General features: G+C 42.8%; 2 protein-coding genes across 4 annotated transcripts in view; one reads left to right on the top strand and one right to left on the bottom strand.

Annotated features, from left to right (window-relative positions):
- LOC311431063 (uncharacterized protein) overlaps positions 1-22,348 on the top strand; it is a 304,216-nt gene that overhangs the window by 162,923 nt on the left and 118,945 nt on the right. The gene's annotated exons all lie outside the window — the stretch shown is intronic.
- Positions 18,435-22,348, bottom strand: part of F13A1 (coagulation factor XIII A chain) — a 93,521-nt gene continuing 89,607 nt past the window's right edge. For all 3 annotated transcript variants that reach the window (XM_084508241.1, XM_084508240.1, XM_084508242.1), the window contains one exon: positions 18,435-20,699. In XM_084508241.1, the coding sequence (XP_084364367.1) occupies positions 20,555-20,699 (145 nt within the window). In that variant the 3' untranslated portion in view covers positions 18,435-20,554. The remainder of the gene's footprint in view (positions 20,700-22,348) is intronic.

The raw sequence follows: 22,348 nt of genomic DNA, 5'->3' as shown, positions 1-22,348 counted from the left end.
CCAATATAATCAGGTTACAACTGAGACTTTGTTCTGGTCAAGGCCAAATGTGGTGAGGGGAGGGCACCAGTATAATAGAAAATAAATGTTTGACTCAAATAACTCCCTATTTTAAAGTCTGCACAGCAGCCCTGGTTAATGTGCTTTATACCTTCTTTTACCTCCTGCACATCATCTGGAGAGAGGTATAGATTGCAGCAGAATCTTTGCAGCTCAAGTCAAGCAGCAGCATTCTAAATCTCATGTCCTCTTGTCCATTGTAGCCTGAATGCTGGATAGTGCCTCAGAGTCCCTTGGTCATGCCACGGTCCAAGGACACTCAGAGAAAAGGCCATTATGGTACACAAGGTTGGTGGTGCCCAGTACATTGATGTTTTTCTATGGATCCATGGATATTTTGTTGAACTGGACATAGCTGAACATTTCCACAGCTACATGCAATGTTTTGCAGAACACAGTAGCACTGTGACTCATGCAAAGGATATGACAAAATCCTTTCCCATGAATTAGCACAGAACTCCAAAATAGTGAAACTTGTTTGTCATCAAGGCCTGAATGGATGCCATGATGAGAGGAGGAATGACATATTTTCTGCACTTCTCACAAAGGAGATGGTGTCTGGCAACTTTCTTGTCTGCATTCTCATTGTACTGATCTTAGAGAATCTCACACCATATTGCCTTTAGAAAGCTAGTGCTGTTGACTGACTGGAATGTCCAAAGATGCCTCTTCCCAGCTAATGTCTTCAAATATAGGTTTGCTCTGCTTCATGTAGATACTTCAGCACAAAGATAAGCAGGAAACTGGGCAGTTCAGTCCTTCACATGGCCACCATCACTGGTGGGTAGCTGATTAGATGACTGCATGATTTTTCATATTTGTCTTTATACAGATACTTCTGGAAACCTAGTTAACTTTCATGTACTTTATTCTCTTGGTCCTTAGTTCAAACCTTCCCTGCGTTGTTCCAAGCTCTTGTCATGGGAGGAATGCTTGAAGGCACAAACCATGCTCCAATATAGAAGTCCCTCCTTAAAATGCACCCTCTATAGGCTGTGTTGCCTACACATCCTCCAGTCTTTAGGGAGTTGGTGGGCAGATGCCCCTCTGCCACGACTGAACAAGGTGTATGTTACGCCCAGACAGAAATGGCCAAGCACCACCAACTTGGGTGGGGGTGAAGTAGCCTTTTCATTGAAGGCAATGCTATGGTTACAATCCTGGCATGACCATTTAAGCTTCATGCTAGCAAAAGCCTCACCTCCCTTGGTCCTTTAGAGCTTGAAAACTACCCTGTGCAGATGACTGGTGACTCGTGGTGGCTGATGGACCAAGAGCAGCAGGGAGGCTCTCCTGCCTAGTTAATGGAACAGGAAATAGTGGCTTGGGGTGCTCAGCTGGCATTTGCAAGTTGAGGATTTAGCCCTGCTGATTTTCAGAGGTGTAGCAAGACAAGCTGCTGTCCTGGCAATAGGATGAGGAAAACTGAAAAGAAATATTTACCTGGCAGCATCCTGTTAAACCCATGACTCATCCTCACGAGTGCATTTCTGATTCTCTTTCCATTCATGTCTCAAGGACCAATATCTCATTTCATGGAAATTTAGGCGGTTGCTTTTTTGCTTGGTGTTACAAACTCTGTCTAATTATGTAGTATCACCACTACTGTTATGTAGTACTGATGACTTTGTTGCTTATGAATGAAGAGTGCTCTGTTAAGGAAGCGTGTGCACTTTCTCCAGCTCCTTGCCAGAACACATGAGGCTGTGTGTGGATCTGACACCAGGCCAGGACTTCAATATCTGAAGCAAAGCAGTGACAGAGGAACTGCCACTTCATGGCTAATCAGCTACAGCCACACGAAGTGAAAGACCCTGGTTTCAGGGCTCTGGTTAAGAAAGAAGATCATTTGAATCAAAGTGCAGGTCTAGCTATAACACAAGGTCTCATCCCACAGTACTACATTGATTATTGTTATTATGCCCCTTCAGGACTTTTCCAAGCTACACTATAACCAATTATAGCTGTTTTAAATACCTTTATACTGTACATCACATGGTGTTGTAGAAAGGAGGTAGTAGATGAATTTTATTTAGCTTCCTGTCCTTACAGTAAGGCTTTTTATGGATAAGAGCATTGGCGTTATTACTATTCTTTATTTCACTGGTGGCTATATCTGAAGGTATCTTTCTGAGCAGCATGCCAGAAATGTATTTAGCTGTGTTTCTGCAGGACAGAGTGGCCAGATTTCAAGATGAATGAGGATTAGGTCCCCAATACTCTTGAGCCATCCTTTTCTGGGGTGATACATACACTGAATTTTCATGCATTTCATTTGCAACAGAAAGCATTAAATTGTGGTGTCAATGAAGTCCAAAGCAGCAGTGCAGTTGATGTCAGCAGGAACAGGATTTCTCCTAGAGTAACTCTTTGATTGGTACTGCTCAGGGAGCTAAACCTTCTGGGTTCTGCATGCACAGGAGTGGCTTTTCCTAGAGTGATGTTAGATTTCTATCTTCTCTCCATTTTTTTCCTCCTCCACAGCTTTACTACTTTTTTTTTTTTTTTTTTTTTTTTTTTTTTTCCTACTTGAAGAAAAGCTGAACCCAGACTTTAGATCGCCAGGCTATGCATTGGTTTTCTGCAAAGGGTAAGCATAATACTGATGCGTGGATTACTCCCACCACCATTAAAAGAATGTGTAGGCCTTCTGATTCCCTCTGGGAAATGGTCTCAGACTGTGATAGTCTCCACAAATGCCATTCTCAGATAAAATTCCCATTGTTTCTAGTGCTCAAAACTTTTTTTTTTTTTTCATCCCAAAGGATATTCTTTTCTTCTTTTTCATTTCTCTTTCTTTTTTTTCCTTTTCTTTTTCTCTCTTTTCATGTATTTCATTTGATCTCTCTTTCTCATTTTCTCATTTTCTTTTTCTCTCACTTTGCTTTTTCTTTCTCTTCATCTTTCCTTTCTCCTTCTTCTCTTCCATTTCTTTCCCTCTTTTTCTCTTCCAGCTTTCTTTCCTCTTTTCTCTGTCACTTCTCTCTCTTCCTTTTCTTGTTCTTCCATTCCCTCTTTTTTCTTACTATCTCTCCTTCTACCTCCCTTCCCCATTCTTTCTCTCTCCATGCCAATTTCTCTCTCTTCCTCTCTTTTTCTCTCCCTTTATCACTTTTATCTCCCTTTCTACTTGTCTTTCTCTCTTTTTCCTTTCTCTTTCTCTATTTTTCTTTGTCTTTGTCTTTCTCTTCCCCTTTCGCTTTCTCTCTTTCTGTTTCTCTCTCTCTCTCTTTTTTTTTTTTTTTTTTTTTTTTTTTTTTCTTTCAGTGGGCAAATAACAGAGTCACTATTGGAGATATGAAGTTTTCCTCCTAGGAAGCCACGTTTCTTAAGTATATACCTGGCATGATGAACACGTTTCACACTTGGCATGTATGTGATAGCTTCATGTCTAGAGATCAGAAAGTGCTCTCATGTTTTGCTGAATCAGGACCAGATATATTTTTACACTTGAAGTACCATGTGCCCCTAGATGTAGTTTTCCTCTGCTAGAGTAACAGTAAACTGGTTGTGGGTGTTTCAGGTTACTCTCCCCTGCTCTGACCTGCCATCCCTCCTTCCCCAGCTGAGAACCTTTGCCCCTTCTGCCCAAATCCTGCCAATCTCTGACAGCTCCACTGGCATCTCTGAATCGGGCCCATTGGTTGTGAGCGCCTGAGACTTCCTCTCTGCCACGCTGACTTGGTGGATAGGGCTCCCACCACTGCACAGTTTGAGGTGTTGGTGGTTCCTGCTGGGCTGGTGAGAGAAGAGGAAAAGCAGGCCTGTACTGCTTGGCAGCCTGCTGGGTCAAGTCTGTTTGTTTAAAAGGGAAAAGAAAGGGATTTTTATCCTACCCCCCCCCCCCCCCTTTTTTTTTTCCTTTCCACCTCTCCCTCTGTGTTTTCAGATAGTGAAGGTCAAGGCTGAATGTCATTGTTTCGCGTGCATGTTACTGAGTGCCTCCAGGGAAGGGAACCCAGGAACCCAAGTGAGAACCCCTACCTACCAACGTCCTACACACCCTACTGGTCATGCCACTGTAGCTGGCCCTCCACAGCTCAATTTCTATTAAGCCCCAAGACACTCCAGACTTCAAATTGCATGCAGGAGCATCAATATCATGGTTTACGTTGTTATGAATTAATATTTTCCAGTCTCTGAGTCACTGCTGATGAGAATCTGTATGTTTGGAGCCTCATCCTCCTGCATGCAAGAACATTGTCCCAGTGATGTTAATGAGCTTTGCAACCAGTCTTTGTTGACTTCTAGTCATACTAGGCATACTCAGAGCCAAGGGGTTCAAATCAAGCATGAGCAAAGTGACACGCTACCATAAGCCAAATATCTCAACAGGCAAATTCTGACCTGCTGACCATACCATTTCAAGTCAGATACTTTAAAATTACTGGTGCCTTTGCTCTGTAAAAATACTAATTTCTAGTAAAAACAGAAACACAAAAAGCCTTGCAAAATCCAAAACTCTCTCTGCAATATGTCTGACCAATACTGACTTGAGTTAGGACTTCCTCCGTATTACAAATATAGAGTTTCAGCAATTCAAGGGGTGATATATGGTGCTGAAACAGTCTGAATATGCATTCAAAAAAAAAAAAAGTGACCAGAATTGTGATTGATTTTTATGTCTGTGCTTTTATGTCTGTGCAGACCTACTAGTCGCTACAGTTGCTCTTCTTATAGTAGCAGGCAATGAGATCCTGTATGTAAATTGTGTTGCAGACTCATTAGCGTTACTGCTGCCTGGTTGCTAGCTGAGACACCAGTTCTGATTTAGGGTATTTTGACACTTAGCAACAAACTAAGCTTTAGTGAGCAGGTGGCTGAGCCAAAATAGTAGCAGAGTTCGCAGTTAGATGAAATAATAACAAGGAATTGCTGGTCAGAATATGCTTTCTTTCTTGATTTATTAAAACAGCCCAGGAAAAGCTCGTTTGTGAAGGATCTACTCCCACGAGACACCTGCTTCAAAACCACTGTGGTACAGGTGTGTTTCTCTGCATGCATGGGAACAATTCCCACACAAGGACTGTACCGGGGTCCATCCAGTAGACCTGTTCAACTGTGGTGACCAAAGTACTCAACAGTACGTGTGTCCTGCTTGTTCAGAAGACCTTGAACAACTTGGTTTTCATCTCTCCCAGCAGCCTATGGCTGCCTTTTGAATCTGCAACTGTAAATCCGCCCTCTGTTTCAGCCTGAAGAAACGGGAGATGTCTCAGCTGATCTGTTGGACGATCTCTCCCAGCTCTTGTGTGGTGTTTCCCTTTCTCTCTTCCTGCTCAGGCTGTACAGAGGGGCTGAGGACATCCACTCTTCTTCTGAGTGATACCTCAGTGATACCTCAAACTGGGGACCTCCTTGCACTGGTTTCCAGACCAGCTATCACAGTTGACTGTCACCTGTCAAACGTCATTCACAAAACAACTTTCCAAGCAAGGAAGACAGCATGAAGCTGTCACAGTGCTGTACAGTGACCAAAGTCTTCCTCTTTCTTAGAGAGGAGAGCACTACACCTGCCAGCAAGCCCCTCTCAATGTGCCAGAGAGCCAGATTAAAACAAAAGAAAAGCCAGAATTTGAGGAGAGCCCAGCCGTCTGCTTCAGGCAATGCATACTGTGTTGTATGCTTTGCTCACTCTTTCCTTACTCCTTTATGCAATGTGTTTGTCCTCTAATGCAGGGGTATGAAACCCAGGGCTGAACGTCAGGCACAGCCTGCGAATTCACCTCATATAGCCTGTGGCCACCCAGTTCTTTTAAAACATGACCCTTGGCTTGCCCAAAGCCCTGCATTCCCAGGGTGGCTGTCTAACAGCAGTTCAAGGAGCAGCATGCTCCTGGGTGAAAAGACAGGTCCCCACCTGTTTTCTGGTCTCCTGAGGCCAGAAGAATCCTCTTGGGAGGTCAGAGCATCCATCCCGGCTGCTACTCACAGCTCTGTTATTTCATTGCGTGGCCGTGAGCAAGCCTCTTCCAGAGCTCTTGTGTTCTGCAAAATGGGTCTAGAAATAGAAATTCTTGTCATGTGCGAGACTTGCCATCTGTTTGGGAACCTTGCTGGCAGGTTCACCGGCTGAAAGTTAAGTGTTAAAGGCTCTGCATGGGAGAACGAGAAGGTGTTTTGGGGGGTGGGTTGGGGTGGTACTTGGCAAAGCCTTGCAAGGACACATTCAATAACTGTGCCAAGAGTGGAGAGGCCTGGCAGCACAGCCATGGTGCAGACTGCTGCAGGTATTTTCTGCATGCTGATTTGGACACGAGGCTCCATATTTAGGTGTGTAGGCCAATGACTAGAAGCTTCTTGATTACCCTGCGGCAGACATCCATTCTCTTGGTCACTTCATAAGGGGCATCTGACCTGAACCACTTCAGAGAGGAAAACCTTGTTTTCAGAAGGCAGAAGAACATTCTTGGGGGAGTGGAGGGGGTGAGGAGAAGGAAGGAAAGAAAAAGAAAAGCAAACAAACAAAAACCATCAAGATTTCTTGCAGTGTCTCAGACTGAGTTTGCAAAATCACGAATCACTTTTGAAAATCTTGACAGTTTACATTTATAGATCACTAGGTATAAGGAACTAAGTTTTATTAACATTTCCAGAAGAAATCAATGAAGATATTGCAGAGAATTACGATCCCAATGAGGAAATAAGCTGCAGGAGAAGAGGAATGGTTAATATGCAAGGAGCTTTTCTCAGAAAAATACCACTGCCATTATTAGGAAAGCATGAGGAAAAGCAATATATAACTCAGGACATGAGTGAATTGTCTGGCTTAGGGGAGAACATAAAGGAGGATTGTTTTTTAAAAAGTTATTTTTAAAATGTAAGCAGGTCTTTAAAACACAGGCAAGCACTCTGCATATTACATTCACTAGCACAGGGAATTCAACAAATGAACAGTGACCCCGAAGGGCTCCATCCCAGATGGTAATTCTCATGCAAGGGGTATTTAAGGGTACCCCTGGGGCTGCATGGAGATTGGACAGGGACCTCTGCGACAAGTGCACTGCAGTAAGAGAGGAAGAATGATCGGCCAACTCTGTGGTATAGACTGGAGTTAACAGCATAAATTCAACCCTGCTGTTACTGGTCAGATCCTGGAAATGCTTATATGAGCACCTACCCCTGTTATTGCCATGTGTTAAATTAGATTGTTTCTTAGCAATAGCACTTGAAGAGCCCTTCACAAGGTAGGAAGGATGAAGAGACATAAAGCATAGACACGCTGTAGGTGGCCCTGCTTGAGCAGTGGGGGTTGGACCAGATAGCCTCCAGAGATCCCTTCCAACCTCAGCGATTCTGTGATAAAAAAACATGAGCTTGGCATCCCTGTGAATTTAGGGAGGGTTATTCTCTCTCCATCATGAGGTGAAGAAAGCTGATGTCCTCTACAACTAAAACTCATCTTGTGGGACATTATCTCACATGGTTCGCACCCTTGTTTTTGCAGGCCCAACTTGAGACATCCTAAGGGGCCAGTGCTCAGCACTGTTGGACAGCTGACTGCCTCAGAGGTGCCTGATGATGGGTGTGTACCTGTGTGTGTAATGCATGTGTGTCTGGAGACGCTGAGCGCACTGTGGTAGATAGCGCAGAAACATTTAACCAGAGTAACTTGAAAGACTGCCTAAATCAACAAGAATGCAGGGAAACAGCTTTGGAAATGGACAGATTATGTTGAGGCAGAAGCACTGAACCTTGGGCTTCTGTTGCTCTTGCCCTCCCATCTCAATGTCTGATTTCTGAGCTTCACTAAGGTACTCAGGGCTCCCCAGCCAAACAAATACCTGAGCCAGGCTCAAAGGTACTACAGATCTTCCTGTCAAACTTCCAGGGGACCAAACCAAAATTCAAGCTACAGGATATAATGTACCTTACCAAGAAATTGATTCATTTTCATGTCAACAATCTCTACATGCGTTTTCAAAAATAAGTATTTCAGTTTAAAGGGAAACCTACTGGTAATGCTTTACAATCAATAGCAACTAAAGTGACTGACTCAAAGGCAATAGAAAACCATCAAGGCCGTAGCAACAGAATGAAACAGGCTTTTATGGAAGTATAGCTGTGGCTAATTTTGAATGGAAAGCATCACAACCTTACTGCATGTTCTTCTAGTGTGCCAAGAAAGCTGTGTCAGTGTTGCTCCAGATCACTCCAAACCATACTGGAGCAACCTTCAGTGTAGCAAAAGGACCAACAAATGTGTTGAGGGAGAAAACACAGGTGAAAGGTGTTTCCAAGGTTGACATAAAAGTAAAAACTTTGATCTCCGATGAAAAAAGAAAACCTGGCTGGAACATGGAGATGTTTTTTCACTGTACCTGAGACACACCATTGCTAATTTGATCTACTCCTCTGGCAAAATTTCTGAGTCAAAGATAATACAGCAGTGTCTTAGTTCAGCATTTGCACTAGCATTAAATTAAATCTATCAAAGATTCATTTAGGATACAAGCATCCAACCTGGGCTAATTAAAAGTAGATCCCTGTTTCAGTCAAATGGTATTTCTTAGTCAATAAAGAGCATAAAGCCAAACCAAGACCTGATGTAAACTACTCCAACTCTTAACACCACAGCTACTCTCCCCCATTTTACTATGAACAAAACTTAGTTAATATTTTTTCTTTTAAAAGTTGGCACGTTATCATTGCTCTTGTACGTGCTTGGATAAGATGCATGTCTTCCTGAGAGGGGCAATGTACTTTCATTGAAGCCAGCTGGAGCTAAGCACTTTTTACTTGGTACCTTTCAGAAACAAGTGTCTTTTACTTCCTGAAAGACACCGATCCATGCTAGCAAACATTATGATGGCTGTAAAACTAGGGAATAGAGAGCTGAATAGAGAACTGACTTCCATGCAGATGCTCAAAAATCAGTTTCAGAGATAAGTCAAACTTATCCTAAACTACCTTTCAGATCCCTCTTTGGTTGATCTTACCACCTTCCTTGATTGAATGATTTATAAGCAAAAAAATAAATAAATATAAAAAATTCCCCTTTCTTTGGTCTCAGCAGTGGGTTCAGTTTTCTACCGTATGGAGTTATGGTCCCTCCCTTTTCACAATCTTTGATTTTCTTCCAATTAATGCCCTTGATTTTCTTTTTTCCTTTTTGAAATCAACCTAAAGTCAGGATATGTGACATCAAGGGAACAAACAGACTTCTGAAGAATATTTACCAGTTTTTCTTTGTGTCATTATCTATCTTTTCTGGTGTACACTGGCAAGACTATTGCTGCTCCTGTATCTGACTTCGATGACCCCTGTCCTTTACCAAAGGTGGCTTGCAAGAGTGAATGAGACCTCCTGTAGCTGAGTCAGGAACTGATAAAAGATCTCAAAATTTGTGATGCAGAAGAAATGAGGAAGAGGACAATCACGGATATGTTTTAATTATTTGATGTTCTTATATGTTTCTTAGTTTTTATTTTCACGGAACAGAGACAGAAGCCCAGAGTCCAAGCTCTCTCCTTGATGATTACAGTGATGGGTGTTTATGGCCAAGTAAATTGGAGGGGAATGGAATTTCTGATCCCTGTTGGGACAGGTACTTGCCAAACTTAATTCAGTTACATGCCAGACACAGTAACTTTTAAATCCAGGCTTCAACTCCATCACCACAAATTTCTGTCACAACCTAGCCCCAAGCTGGTAAGCTTGCTGTGGGGCTGAGGGACTGAACATCTCTGGACTCTGCTACATATGCTCAGTTGGACTGTGTGAGCCCGACAGCCTTGCCATTGATGACTTTCCATAAGGAAGCTCACTAGGCTGAGATTTGTCTCAAAGTGCCAATCCTACTGGAAGAGAAAACTTCTACTTGTGTTATGACTGTCTGGATACATAAAATCTATGAATAAGTAAATAAAATAAAATATAAGAACCAGACAGAGTCCTTCTGAAGTTAGTTATTTCAATGGCCCACTGCTTCAGTCACTGTTATCACACCCAGAGCAGAATGGGATACTCCAAAACTGCCCCACAGACAAACTACACTGTGTGCATGCTGCCACAGAATTTGAGGGCTGAAAGAAGGGATCACATCACTGGAATCATGTCCACAGATATCCCATGCCTTGGCCAGGATTTCTGCCTTCTGCCCTTTATCTCTGTGACAACCCCTCCTTCTGCTTTTTGTGGGGACTGCAGCATGCCTGAGGTTTCTGCCCTGCATTTGGTAAGGCCGGGGAAGGTGAGGTAGCCTCAGTCAGGGCTGGGGGAAGGCTCCAAGGAGCACCACAAGCTCCAGCTTGCCCTGCTCCTCCTCCCAGACAGCTCTTCAAGCACTGCTCAGAAAGCAGTTACTCTCTCTTCGCTGGCTTTCTGTTGTACACCTCCTGAAAAAGTCCAAATAGCTCACAAATCTTCATGACCCAGAGTGGTGAGAAGTCAAAAGAGTTACCTCCAAACTTGGGATGCTCAGTTAACAGCAGATTTTTGAGAGGAGTTAGATTTCCTGCCGCACTTTATGGATTCAGTGTGTGACCCTCATTAACTTCCCCAAAGCAACGAGTATGCTGCCTCTGCAAACGGGAGCCCTGCGCCTGCAATCAATCACCCAGAGCTGCAAACACCTAATCAGTCATCCCAGCTGGAACCATCAGCCCTCCACCAGAGGAGGATGGTGGCAAAGAGCACACGCAGCCTAAACAGTCGTTACCCTCATCTTGTTCTTCTGCTAATCCCTTCCCTCACCCACTACATTTGCTCCCACCCCTGCAGGAGATGAGGTGGGGACTCAGCAGGCAGGGGCTGCGTGCACTTCACCATCCTCCTGCAGGCCCCACCACACTGTCCACCCGTCCTGGCCTATTTCTGGAAGGACTTTCTGGGGGAAAAAAGTGTGTGACTGACATGTACAAAAGCCATGATAGTGCTGCAAAGTGGCTGGCAAGATCAGTCATGCACTCTGGTTTCTGAGCACTTGAATTTGTGATCTGCTAATGTCTCCTGTGTAGATACAGAGAGATTAGGGGAAGGTGAATATATAGGAAGGGCAAATTTCCCAGGCCCTCTACACATGCTTGGATCTGTCAGCTCAGAACTGCCATCCATGCACAAAACAGACAGAACCAGGGGGAACACAGCTGCTAAAATCTTGGGAAGATTGTAGCTTTATCCTGTGTCTGACTGGGCAGCATGTGGCCCAGCAGCACTATTATTTTAGCCTGTGGTTTGTTTCTCAGTGCCCCCTAGCTCATTCTTTCTGCAAATCCTATTAAATGTTGCTTTTCATAACTGCATAGGATCTAGTTCAAGATCTGATCAAGTAGCACCCTATTTGACAAATCAATCCACTGAGTAAATTGTGCAGTAGCATCCCAGTCAGCAGGTACAAATTGGGCTCTCAGCAGTTTCTTTGATGCAGTAGAAAAGCCAGAACAGAAGCAGAAATCGTGCAACCTGTTACAGGAGTTCTCAAACACAGGCCTGCTTAGAATCATGAAAAGCAGCGAAAGGAAAACCGAGTAAAATTATTGTTGTCATGGAAAAGCATTCACACAGACAAAAGGAAAATACACCCCACTTTCTTTTGAATCCAAATTGGCCTATTAAGATCTGATGCTGTAGGTACTGCTGAATGTGCGATGCTGCTCTTGCTCTTAAAGCCAGAGCTGCCTCTCTTGGTGGTTGCTGCTTGGAGGCTGGGTAATATACATTCTGTGTTCAATACAGAAGATGTGATAGAGCAGATTCACACTGCTCTAACAAGCTGAAGTACTCAAGCTATCAGTAATGGCACTTGGCCAAAACCTTGCAGCCAATCTGCTTGAAAGCAAAGTGAGCACACTCCATGGGTTTTGCTACTCTGCTGTAATGTCACTGTTACAATGTTCTGCAATACAGTGGAAGAAACCTGAAATAAAATGAAACCACGTTCACCTTAAGACAAAACTTTCCCACACAGTTTACTTGATCAGAGAAAATCTTTAAAGATTTGCATTTAATTTTGGTGAGCCAGAAGTCCTCTGAAGTGAGTGAAATTGGACTTGTGCATCCACTCCAAATGTTGCACTGCTGGTGACTTGGATGCCTGATCTGGGACTTCCCAAAGCATAGTGTACTTCTGGCTGCAAAGGACCTACACTGGCACCGCCCAGGAGAGGAAAATAACTGTTAATGGAGTCTGGTCAGTTCCAGTGACTACTGAGCCATTGGAGCCAATCCCTACACAGATGTCCAGAAATAGGAATCCAATTAATTCCTGATATCAGAATTGCTGTCCTGGCAGCTGCCTAGTACCTCTCTTTAGAGGAGAACTCCAGCTCTGACAAGGAGAAGAACAATATTGCCAGGGTGGATTGCTTCCTATGTATTTCCAGAAGGCTTGGGGGAAAAACTGAATTTCTTCTCATAAACTCCAGTCCAAACCTATTATGTCATCTGCATGAAGAAAGGAGAAGATGAATGGGGCAGAAGGAAATAGATGTGTTTGCTATGCAAGAAGCTGTGTGAGCTTTCAAGTCCCTTTTGTGATTCAGTGAGAGAGATACCAATGTTTGGTGTCACTGGTGACATAAAGGAACCAAAGTTCACTTGGTGATAGATTATGGACATCAAAATAAAACTGCATAACCAATTTGCCTGCTGACCTTTGTGTTGTTTTTCATACAATCTGTTCTGATCCTCTCCCCATTTTTGTCCCTGGTTGTATTATTTGTTCTCTGGCAATCAGTGACTAATACTTAAAAATCACATTGTATGGATTATCAGCATTCTGTGTCATATGGGATGTAACACCCAAACTACTGAACATGAAAAGAACAGAACCAAACATCTCAAGTTGGAAGGGACTCACAAGGATCATCAAGTTCAACTCCTGGCTCCACATAGGACCACCCAAAAACCAAACTATGTGTCTGAGAGTGTTGTCCAAACACTTCCTGAACTCCAGCAGGCTCGGTGCTGTGACTGCTGCCCTGGGGAGCCTGTCCCAGAGCCCGATCACCCTCTCGGTGAAGAACCTTTCCCTAACCCCCAGCCTGACCCTCCCCTGTCCCAGCTCCATGTTGTTCTCTTGGGTCCTGTGACTGTCCCCAGAGAGCAGAGCTCAGCTCCTGCCCCTCTGCTCCCCTCATGAGGAAGCTGTAGAATGAAAGCAAGACACCTCTTAACAACTGGCCTACACTGCAAGCTATTTTCTTGGGCCTTTAAAAAATGACTTGTCGTGAAGGGGTCTAGTTGGTCCTCTATACTGGCAGAAATCGTTTACTGACAAAAAGGCAGTGAGAAGGATCTCCTTCTTCATTGCACTGAGGTCATACTCCTTTAAGAAGAGTTGCAAAATATTTTAACTGGTGTGAGGAACTGGAGGTGCACCAGCCCCCAGCACACCTTCCAGTATGCACAGCCCACCGTGCCTCAGGGCAAACACAGGGTGCATGACACTGGAGTAGCCTCAGGGCCACACTGAAGAGACAAATTAAGAAGGAAGGAGCTGTGGGAAATGTGATGGAGAGAGAAAAGGATGGTTTCATTTTGCTTGTACCAGTAAGGCATTAAAGTACTGCAAAGATGAATGCAGTGTGTTTACCTTGACCATTAGTTCATTGGGTTTGCAGAGGTCAGGCTAATTAAAGGCTGAACAAACTAAATGCTCTGTCCTAGTAAAAAAGTAAAAAAAAATAAATAAAAAAAATCCCCAAAATAACTATGTTTTACAATAGCATCCTGATGTTACACAACTTCACTAGAAAGACAGCAGTAAGACACTGCATATTTATTTTACTTTCTTATATCCCTGACCCCCCGCAGTGTGAAGTCTGCTTTCTTTTTTTTCCCCTCCTTTTTCCACTTAAATGATGGCTTTTCTCATTTGCCTAACCTCACACTTTCAGATGTGACCACAGTTGGATGCAAGTTAATTTGCAGCTTGATGATGACACTTCCCCAGTGCTAAGTGTCTCTGAACACAAGGGCAATTTTTTTTTCCTTGGACATCAGTAAGTTTGATGAGGCCAACAGAGCTTTGGGAGCAGGGTTTATTAGTTAAAAGCTCTTCCAGAGCTAGCTGATTGGAGCACATTGTTTTATAATGTGAAAACTGTGTCTACCTTACTTAACCAGCTCAAAAGCAGAAAATAATTCACTAGCATGTTGCACTGGGATTTATAATGACCCTATGCGAAGCTTACCTTAGTATATGAAAATGTCTTTCTATAAACTAAACTGTTTAGGCAGCAGAGGCTTTGAAACATCTTTATAGTAGTAACTAAATTAGCTCAAGTTGTTTGCTGTATAAAGGACAACAAACCCAACAAACTTAGAAGTTTACCTTGCTGTTTGCTTAAAGTACCACTAAGGCTGCCAATGGGATTTGGAGTCAGTTTGCATCACTGTTGATGTACATTGTATTAGGTTAAAAGGAGGCAAATTCCCAAAAGATGCATCTTGGTACAATCACAATCATGGATACAGCTAGATTCATGTAAAGATGCCTTCAAAGCTCAAACTGGACTAGAGTATGCCACACTAGAACAGCATGAGGTTTTCCTGCTGATTAGAAACTGGACTTGTGGGAGAGTAGAGACAGTTTTCCTTAAAGCTGTGCTATTAAGAGTTCACACCATGGCTTCTGAACACGTGTTATGACTGTTGCTTACAGTGTACAGTCTATTTCTACCTCCTATGAAGTGAGCAGTAGTGGTATGAGTACCTCTGTAGCAGTACGCCTACACAGGAAAATATCAAAGCCTTCAAGACACAGACTGAATTGTCTGTACAGCTCTTGGCCATGCAGCTACCACAGATGATGGTCTCCTGGCCACCTCTCACACCTTCTGACCAGGAACATGTGTTTGAAGTAACAGTGTACAGTGCTGTGATTTGCATCAAAATGGTCTTGCAGCATAGATTTTTTCAGCTCAGTTTTGTCTGAAGAGGTGACTGAAGAGTGCACCAAAAGCTCTGCAAGTGCTAATAGCCATTCAGATGAGTCCAATAAGAACTCTCTGAAATGCAGTATACCTATCAGTTTTTCAACATGAGCTGATTCAGCCTACAGATCTGCTTCTGTTAATCTTATTAATGCAAATATAGCCTAAGCATACAAAGATTGACTTATATTTCCCCATAGTTACCCTCCACTCCATGAGGTCTTGACTGTTCAGTTGTCAGAAGTTCACATAGCGTATTACTATTATTCTGTAGGCTATTTCCAAACAGAGGAATTCTGTAAGGAGAAAAAAGCCACGTGAAGGACACCACACAGTCCTTGTGATATTGAAATGTACTTACTTTGAAGAAAAGCAAAATACAGGTAACGTTAAGAGCATCTCAGAATCCTATGTATCTACACAGTGATGAAAAGTCAGATGTTTTTCAAATATTAATGCCCTATTTCTTACCAGTAAGTTGTTCTAGAAAGCTGACCCATGGTCTTTTCAAGGCAGTCACATTGGTGGTTGTGTGAGATAGCGGGGTATTTCATGAAATAATGCAGCAAAAGATTAAAATGTGTTCAACTCTGAGCTTTTAACCAGGGCAAGTTTTAAATCCATTTGTTTCAGCTGCAGTTTAGTCCCAGTTTAATCTAATGAACTTGGATCTCAACAGAACCGCCTTCTACCTGCACAGGTAGGCTACTACTACTACTCATTAGTAGTGTCCTTTCAAAATACAGATACTCAAACCAGATTAATTGTTTTTAAATGGTACTTAAAATTGCATGATACCAGAAGAAGTTCCAAGGACAGAAGAAAGAACAATCACAGGTGTGGAACAGCTTCCATGCACAAAGTGACTAAATGAAAAATACTCGGGATTTGAGGGAAACACAGTATAAAAGCCTATGAAATTACAGACAGCAAGTCAGACAGGGAAGTTCTCCCTGACTCTTCCATTACCAGAGCTACACAGTGTCAAAAGAGATTAGTAAGAGAACCAGGTTCAAAGCAAATATGAGATGGTTCTTTGTATCTCTTAGTAGCATACCTGGGGAAATCTTTGCTCAAGCATGTGGTATATGGTAAAAGCTAACTAAGCTACAAAAACTCACCAAAGGGAAAGACATCAAAGCTACTAAACCAGAGGCAACAACACATTTGTGCCCAATAAGGGGGCTACCACAACATAAGCAAAACACCTGCATCTGCAATGCCACTTGCTGCTGGTGCAGTTTTCACTATACCAGACATTTCCTACTTCTCATGTTTCAGGGTGTCATGGTCCACTTGGGTCTCTCAAATTTACTGGAGACTTTGTAAATTAAGTACTTTGTAAATGTACTTTGTAAATTAAGCTTTATTTTATGAGGTTATTGGGAAAGAAAACAAACATCAGACAAGGGCTCAGTCTCCTTTGTATGGACTAGTCTAATGTATTCTTTAATTCAGCACCTAATTCTTGAGGCTTCTAAATCACAAGTTCTGTAATTCATGTAACTCATGCACCTATGGGCAAAATAATTTCCTAGTTGAGAGCAAGAATGCTCATTCTTCTTCCTTCTCCCCTACCCACAGTTCAGGTATGCCCTGTATCCCACCAGGAAGCACAAAGGCCTCTTCTGTCCTGCTGCTGTTGAATCTGCTTCAGAAGATTTTTGAGTAAGCTGACATATTAACACCTTCCAGTTTGGAAGTTGGTTTATACAGTTTCCATAATTTAGTGGATTCTGAAAAAAATGCCAGACAATTAATATGCAAGGCTTATGGCTGCAGGAGACAGCAAGCAGCAGTTGACAGTGGCTGCATAATAACCTTTAGACCTTCCTGTCCATCATGCCTTGCCTACATATTGCTCTGGCCTCAACCTAGTGCACTGCTCCCAGCTTACTTCAGCTGTGTGTTAGCCGAAACCAGAGCAGAAGCTGTGTGAACAGTCACAGGGGATCACTTTTATTCCCTGACCAGTACTGGGGAGGCCAGAAAAACAAAACCACATTTGGGCTGGGCTGTAGATGACTTAGGGAGACTGCCAAGCCCAGCCTGGATCTTCTCCTAGCACATACAGCTGGTTTGCAACTACTGATTGCCTTGCAGTTCCCAGTTTTCCAGCCCCCAAGCCACCTTCTGAGTTTCCTTTCTCCATGTGATCTGCCAGATTTGCAGACAAAGCTTGTTTCTAAGCCTAGCTGTGGACCTCAGTGTGGGCTTGCAGACTTACCTGCAGAGGGGATGAATCCATGTGCTGCTAGCCTGTGTCCAGCTCCAGCGACTGCCAGGAGGTTTGCTTTCTGACACTTCTGCTGCTCTCAGTCACTCACTCACTGCTCTTTCAGAACCCTGCGATGAATCCCATCAGGACTCAAAGACTTATATGCAGGCCCCATAGACTTCTATGCATCCAGCTGGAGCAGCAAATCCCACACAAGTTTGAGGTTGACTGTGAGTTTATGGTTACCAAAACCATGGTCCTCCAACATCATCGGTGTTAAAGACAGAGGCAAAGAAGGCATTAAATGTCTCTGCTTTGTTTACATTCCTGTTTGTGAAGTGACCATCCTCATCAAGTAATAGACCAACGTATTCTCTAGTCTTCCTTTTGATGTTAACATATTTGAAAAAGCCCTTTTTATTGCCCTCCACAGTACTGGCCATCTTCAACTCTAATTGAGCTTTGGCCACATGAATTTTCTCCCTACAATGGCAAACAGCATCTCTGCAGTCCTCCCACCTCGCTTGACCTCACTTCCAGCGGCCATAAGCTTCTTTTTTCCACCTAAGCTCTAGAAGATCCCTGTTTGGCCAAGCTGACCTACCGGAGCACTCACTGCAACTCCAGATTTTAGTCAGGTACCAGCCCATGTACAGGGGATGAGTGGTTGAAAACCTAAAGGCCATCCTCTGTTTGTCCTTAGGTTTTTATAAGCAGCTCTCTTCCAAGCGAGCTGGTCAGCAGTGCTAAGAGCTGTTGACATCACTGGCCTCCTTCACAGTCATCACTGAACTTCTCTTTGCTCCCACATAACCCTCTGTAAACTACCTTAAAATATTTCCAATCTCCCAGTGAACTTTATTCAGTTTAATGACTGTTAGTAAAATGCCTCAAAATATTTAGCTGAGAAGAGCACACTTTAGAAGTGGGATGCAGGTAAGGTTTCATTAGGAGCACATCGGCCTCTTTAATGGGCTCTGACATGTTAAAGTAATTTCCAGGGGAAACTGGGGATTCTCTTTGCTGGCACAGTGTTGTGCTCTTGAAATCGTCAGCTCTTCCAATTCATTTGCAAAAGCAAATAGTCAAACCAAGCCTGTACATTTATTTATTTATATTTAAATAAAGCTAGGGCTTTCTCCCTAGCACCAAAAAGGCACCTTCAACAGCATGGCTCAGAAGCAAATTTTTCAACTTACTCTTACACTTAGGATGCAGCAAATAGTGTCTATAGTGCTATAGCATAGAAGAAGTGACTGATTAAAACACAGAACACATGATGCAAGTGCAATCAGATATGCTTTATTTTAAATTCCTATTACACTGTAGTAATAAAAAGTCTAGAATGGAAAGCAGATTTATAGGCAAGAGCAAAAAATGGATAATTTTATTAGGTGATGTAGACTGTGGTAGAACTGCTTAATTACTTAACAGAGATTGTCACTGTGCATTTACAACATACTGTTCAGTCCCTCGTGCCCCAGAGGACTTCTGTAGGAGACACTGACATTGCAGAGCGTATAAACGTGGTCCCGTAAGCTGTACACAATACAGGTGTAACCATGCTTGAACAAAAGCCCCAAAAGGTCTGGTGTTCCTGGATCCAGGGTTACTCACTGAGCATGTGAGGTGGTGTGATATGAATCTTTGCTTTGCTCCACATACTTTAGCAAAAGAGCAGCTTGCATTTCTCCTCCCCTGGGCTTACTTATTTTTAACAACTGGTCACTGGTTTTGTAGAAAGCAATGTGTGGCAAGAAGGGGAGCAGAAGGCATGCCATCTCTCCTGCTCTCTCGCTAATGAGACCATAAAATGACATGGCCATGCACAATATAGCCACAGTGTTTAACGAGCACAAGGCTCCTTTTAACTTCTTTGAAAGCTCAGTTATCTCAACCACGCTCTTAGTATGGGATATGCTCTTACACACTTTGGCCAGGGGAGAGTCACCGCACCCGGGCATGTGACTGTGGCTTGCACATATTTGTCTCATTTGAAAAAATATCCTGAGAAGGATTTTGGGAGAGATAAGAAATGGCCACACACACACCCCTCCTTGCCTAGCACATGGGAGTTCATGGCTAAGGATGGAATAGCACCTACATGGGAGACTAATGGAAAACATAGATCCAGGACAGTCTCTGGGCCAGAAGGGCCTCAGGAAAGGAATGAAGTCATAGCAGGCCCTACTGCATCTCACAGAGGAATATGCTCCAAGCAAGGCAGGAAGCTGACCCAGCTTACAGAGTTTCTGCTTCTCAGGATGCATGTTTATTCCTGTAAGCTGAGCTTCTGTCCCTAAATCTTCCTGGGGTGTTCCTTGTAACAGGTCCTGATTTTACAGTGGTCATGATTCCCAGGGAATGCTTGGGCATGATTTAATCTAGGTTCATCCTCAGGTGGCAGTTCCTGTGCAGGACATTTGTTAGGCTTGTGGGGCTGGAAAGCTGCCTCTCAGTCCCTTTCGCTCCTCTCTCCCTTGCCCCATGAACAAGTTGGTGGGGCCTGGACTGCTCTGCAGCAGGGGACACCCTCAACACACACATAGAAAATGGAACTATGAGGCTTAGGAGAGAAGAAAAGGCAGAAAAGTATGGAGAGCACAACCATATGCAAGAGATGTGACCAGGAAATGCAAGTTTGGTGGGACAAAATCTGAGCAGGGGCATGAAAAACTACTTATTTTCAGCAATCAAAGGAACAGAATAGCAAATTAACAGCATACAGGATGGGCAAAGGGCATGAAACAAAGTGAGTATTGTATGGGTGCAGGCATGCATGAAAGAGCAAGAGAAAAAGCATAGTGAAGCAGCAAGTGAGAACAGGAAGCTGGAAATACTTTGGAGATATCAAACCCTGAGAGATGATTCCAGCAAAGCATGCAGTCCATGAACTGGAAAATTATAACACTGTAGGATAAAGCAGTCCTGTTAGCTAGAAATACCTGTTTTTATTGCAGCCTGAATGATCTACCATAAGGTTGTGTAATTCACTCTAAGAATTTATAACACTGGGTTCTTCCTTTTTTCTTTTCACTGAAATATCAGGCCTTAATTAAAACTAAAGTTCAGACTACTTTGGTGAATGAAGCCTTTCAGATTCCCTTGCAGCACTAAAGCTAAAGTCCATAAATACAAGTGAACTACAGCAATAATATGTCCTAGAATTGCCTTTGATTACGTGTGTCTAATTTTGAATCATTCACCATTCAAATCCTTTTTCATTCTCTCTTCCCAGTGTTGTTGGTTACTTTTTGATATCAAATTTTGTGCAACACAAATGATGACCAAAAAAAAAAAAAAAAGCAGATTTCTACCTCTGTCTCTATTTTGCTCCCTCTTATGTGATATTTTGAAATATAATAAGAGCTAAATGAAGGGATGAAGACAGCACCTTGGTTCATGGTTTCTGAATCTGGACGCTCAGCTCACCATACACATGCCTCAAAGCATCACAATTCAGGCTTGCAATCAGCTTTCGTAAACCTGGCCGTTTTGGGATACATTTTACTTCCCAGATCAAGGTAGAGTTCGATGGGATTTGCCTGTAGGTAAAAAGGAAAGTAACAATATTGTCATCAGTCAGCCAATGCTCTCAACCTGACCCAGGTTTGGAGAAACTGAAGTTGGGCAGTATTACACTTTTTTTTTTTTTTAATGTTTCACTCATTATCATAAATGTCCTATAAATTATTCTCTCTATTTTCCATTCTTCTCAGTGCTTACTCTGTCAAAGCCTTTTCTAGCCTTTCCTCCAGGCTGATTTTAAATTTCCAAAATGAATCAGGGTTCCTCTGCCTCCTGTCACTTCCTCTCATGATCACTTTCAGAATGATCTTCTTTATAGGCATGATATTTTTTTTCTACTTTAAAATTCCATTTTACCTGTATATTATAGACCACAGCCTGTTGGTGATTCCTTAAATGGTTAAATAAGTCCTCACTATGAAGTAGCAAGGGCATCCCCATTGTGCAAGTTTGGCTCAGTGCTGATGAGCTGCAGAGCCCCTCTGCCATAGGCACAACATCAGGGGATCTCCTTATTAGCCATTTCAGATGACTTCTTCATGTCCATACAAATAGGCTAAAGTGTTCTTGGGAGTCCTGCTGTTAGCAGTTACTCTTTTATATTATGTATGACTACTGATAAATCATAGTATAAATCAACTGTATTCTGTACTACTCTTGATTTTCAGTTCTCACTACAATCAAGACGCACAGAGAGCCTTGAATATTGGTATCTGTGTTTTCCCAGAGCTTTTACTACCTTGTGTGCAAGATTTCGAAGGCTGATATTGATTGATTATGTTTGGGGGATGTCAGGATACAGCTGCTCTAAGGGAACCAAAGGAAGAGGTAGTGTAGTGGGGAGCTAGCTATAAAAATGAATGTTCTTTTCCTCAACATTAAGTAAGAGGATTATGAATTGAGCCAGTGTTTTCATCTCACATGGGTATGGTACTCTAAACAGCTAAATAAAGTGAGAGTAAAGTAAGCCTAAACTTTAGTCACAGTTGCAAATTCTCATCTTGTAGGATTTGGCTATTAGATGTCCTGTCCTATGCCAGGATCAGAACAGAAAGGACTGCTCAGACTTAGCACAAGTTGCCACAAGATAAGGAGACCTATTAACTCTAAATGAGCAAGCCTGGGATCCTCCCACCTGTATATTTGTTTCAGTGCATGTCTGTCCCTGCTAAAATAAGAGGCATTCTAATTCCTTAGAGGTTAGCATGGGTATTTCTACATGGCACTACATTGCATTTTGCATATACAGTCATAGGTATCCTGGGGCACGTACCCAGTTTTAGAAAAGAAAAAGCAGAGGAAGCTCACATTTTTAGTCTGCATGTGCAGACTGCTTCTAGCAAATGCCTCCCCTCTTTTTATCTCTGTTCTTAATGAGATATATTCTGTTCCCCTCAGCTGGCCTGCTTTATCAGATGCCCACTAAAATGATAGTATGATAAAGCAATGGCTTCAATTGCTGTGCAAGGTTAAATACCATTTTTAATTTAGAATTTATGGGAATGATCTGCAAGGAATGATCTGTACAGAAAGTGATGAAGGTATTAGAAGTTTTCCCATGCAGCAAGGTTCAGTCTACCTTCCTGAGTACCTGGGGGCCAGATTCTCTAAGGCTGGAGGTTTTCAGACCACATCTTCCCAGTACCCCAGTGGGAGCAGTGCTATT

The sequence above is a fragment of the Aythya ferina genome (genome assembly GCF_964211825.1).
Source record: "Aythya ferina genome assembly, chromosome: 2".
Classification (NCBI taxonomy): Eukaryota; Metazoa; Chordata; class Aves; order Anseriformes; family Anatidae; genus Aythya; species Aythya ferina.
The sequence above is the reverse complement of the archived record's forward strand: the minus strand, read 5'-3'. Positions and strand labels throughout refer to the sequence as shown.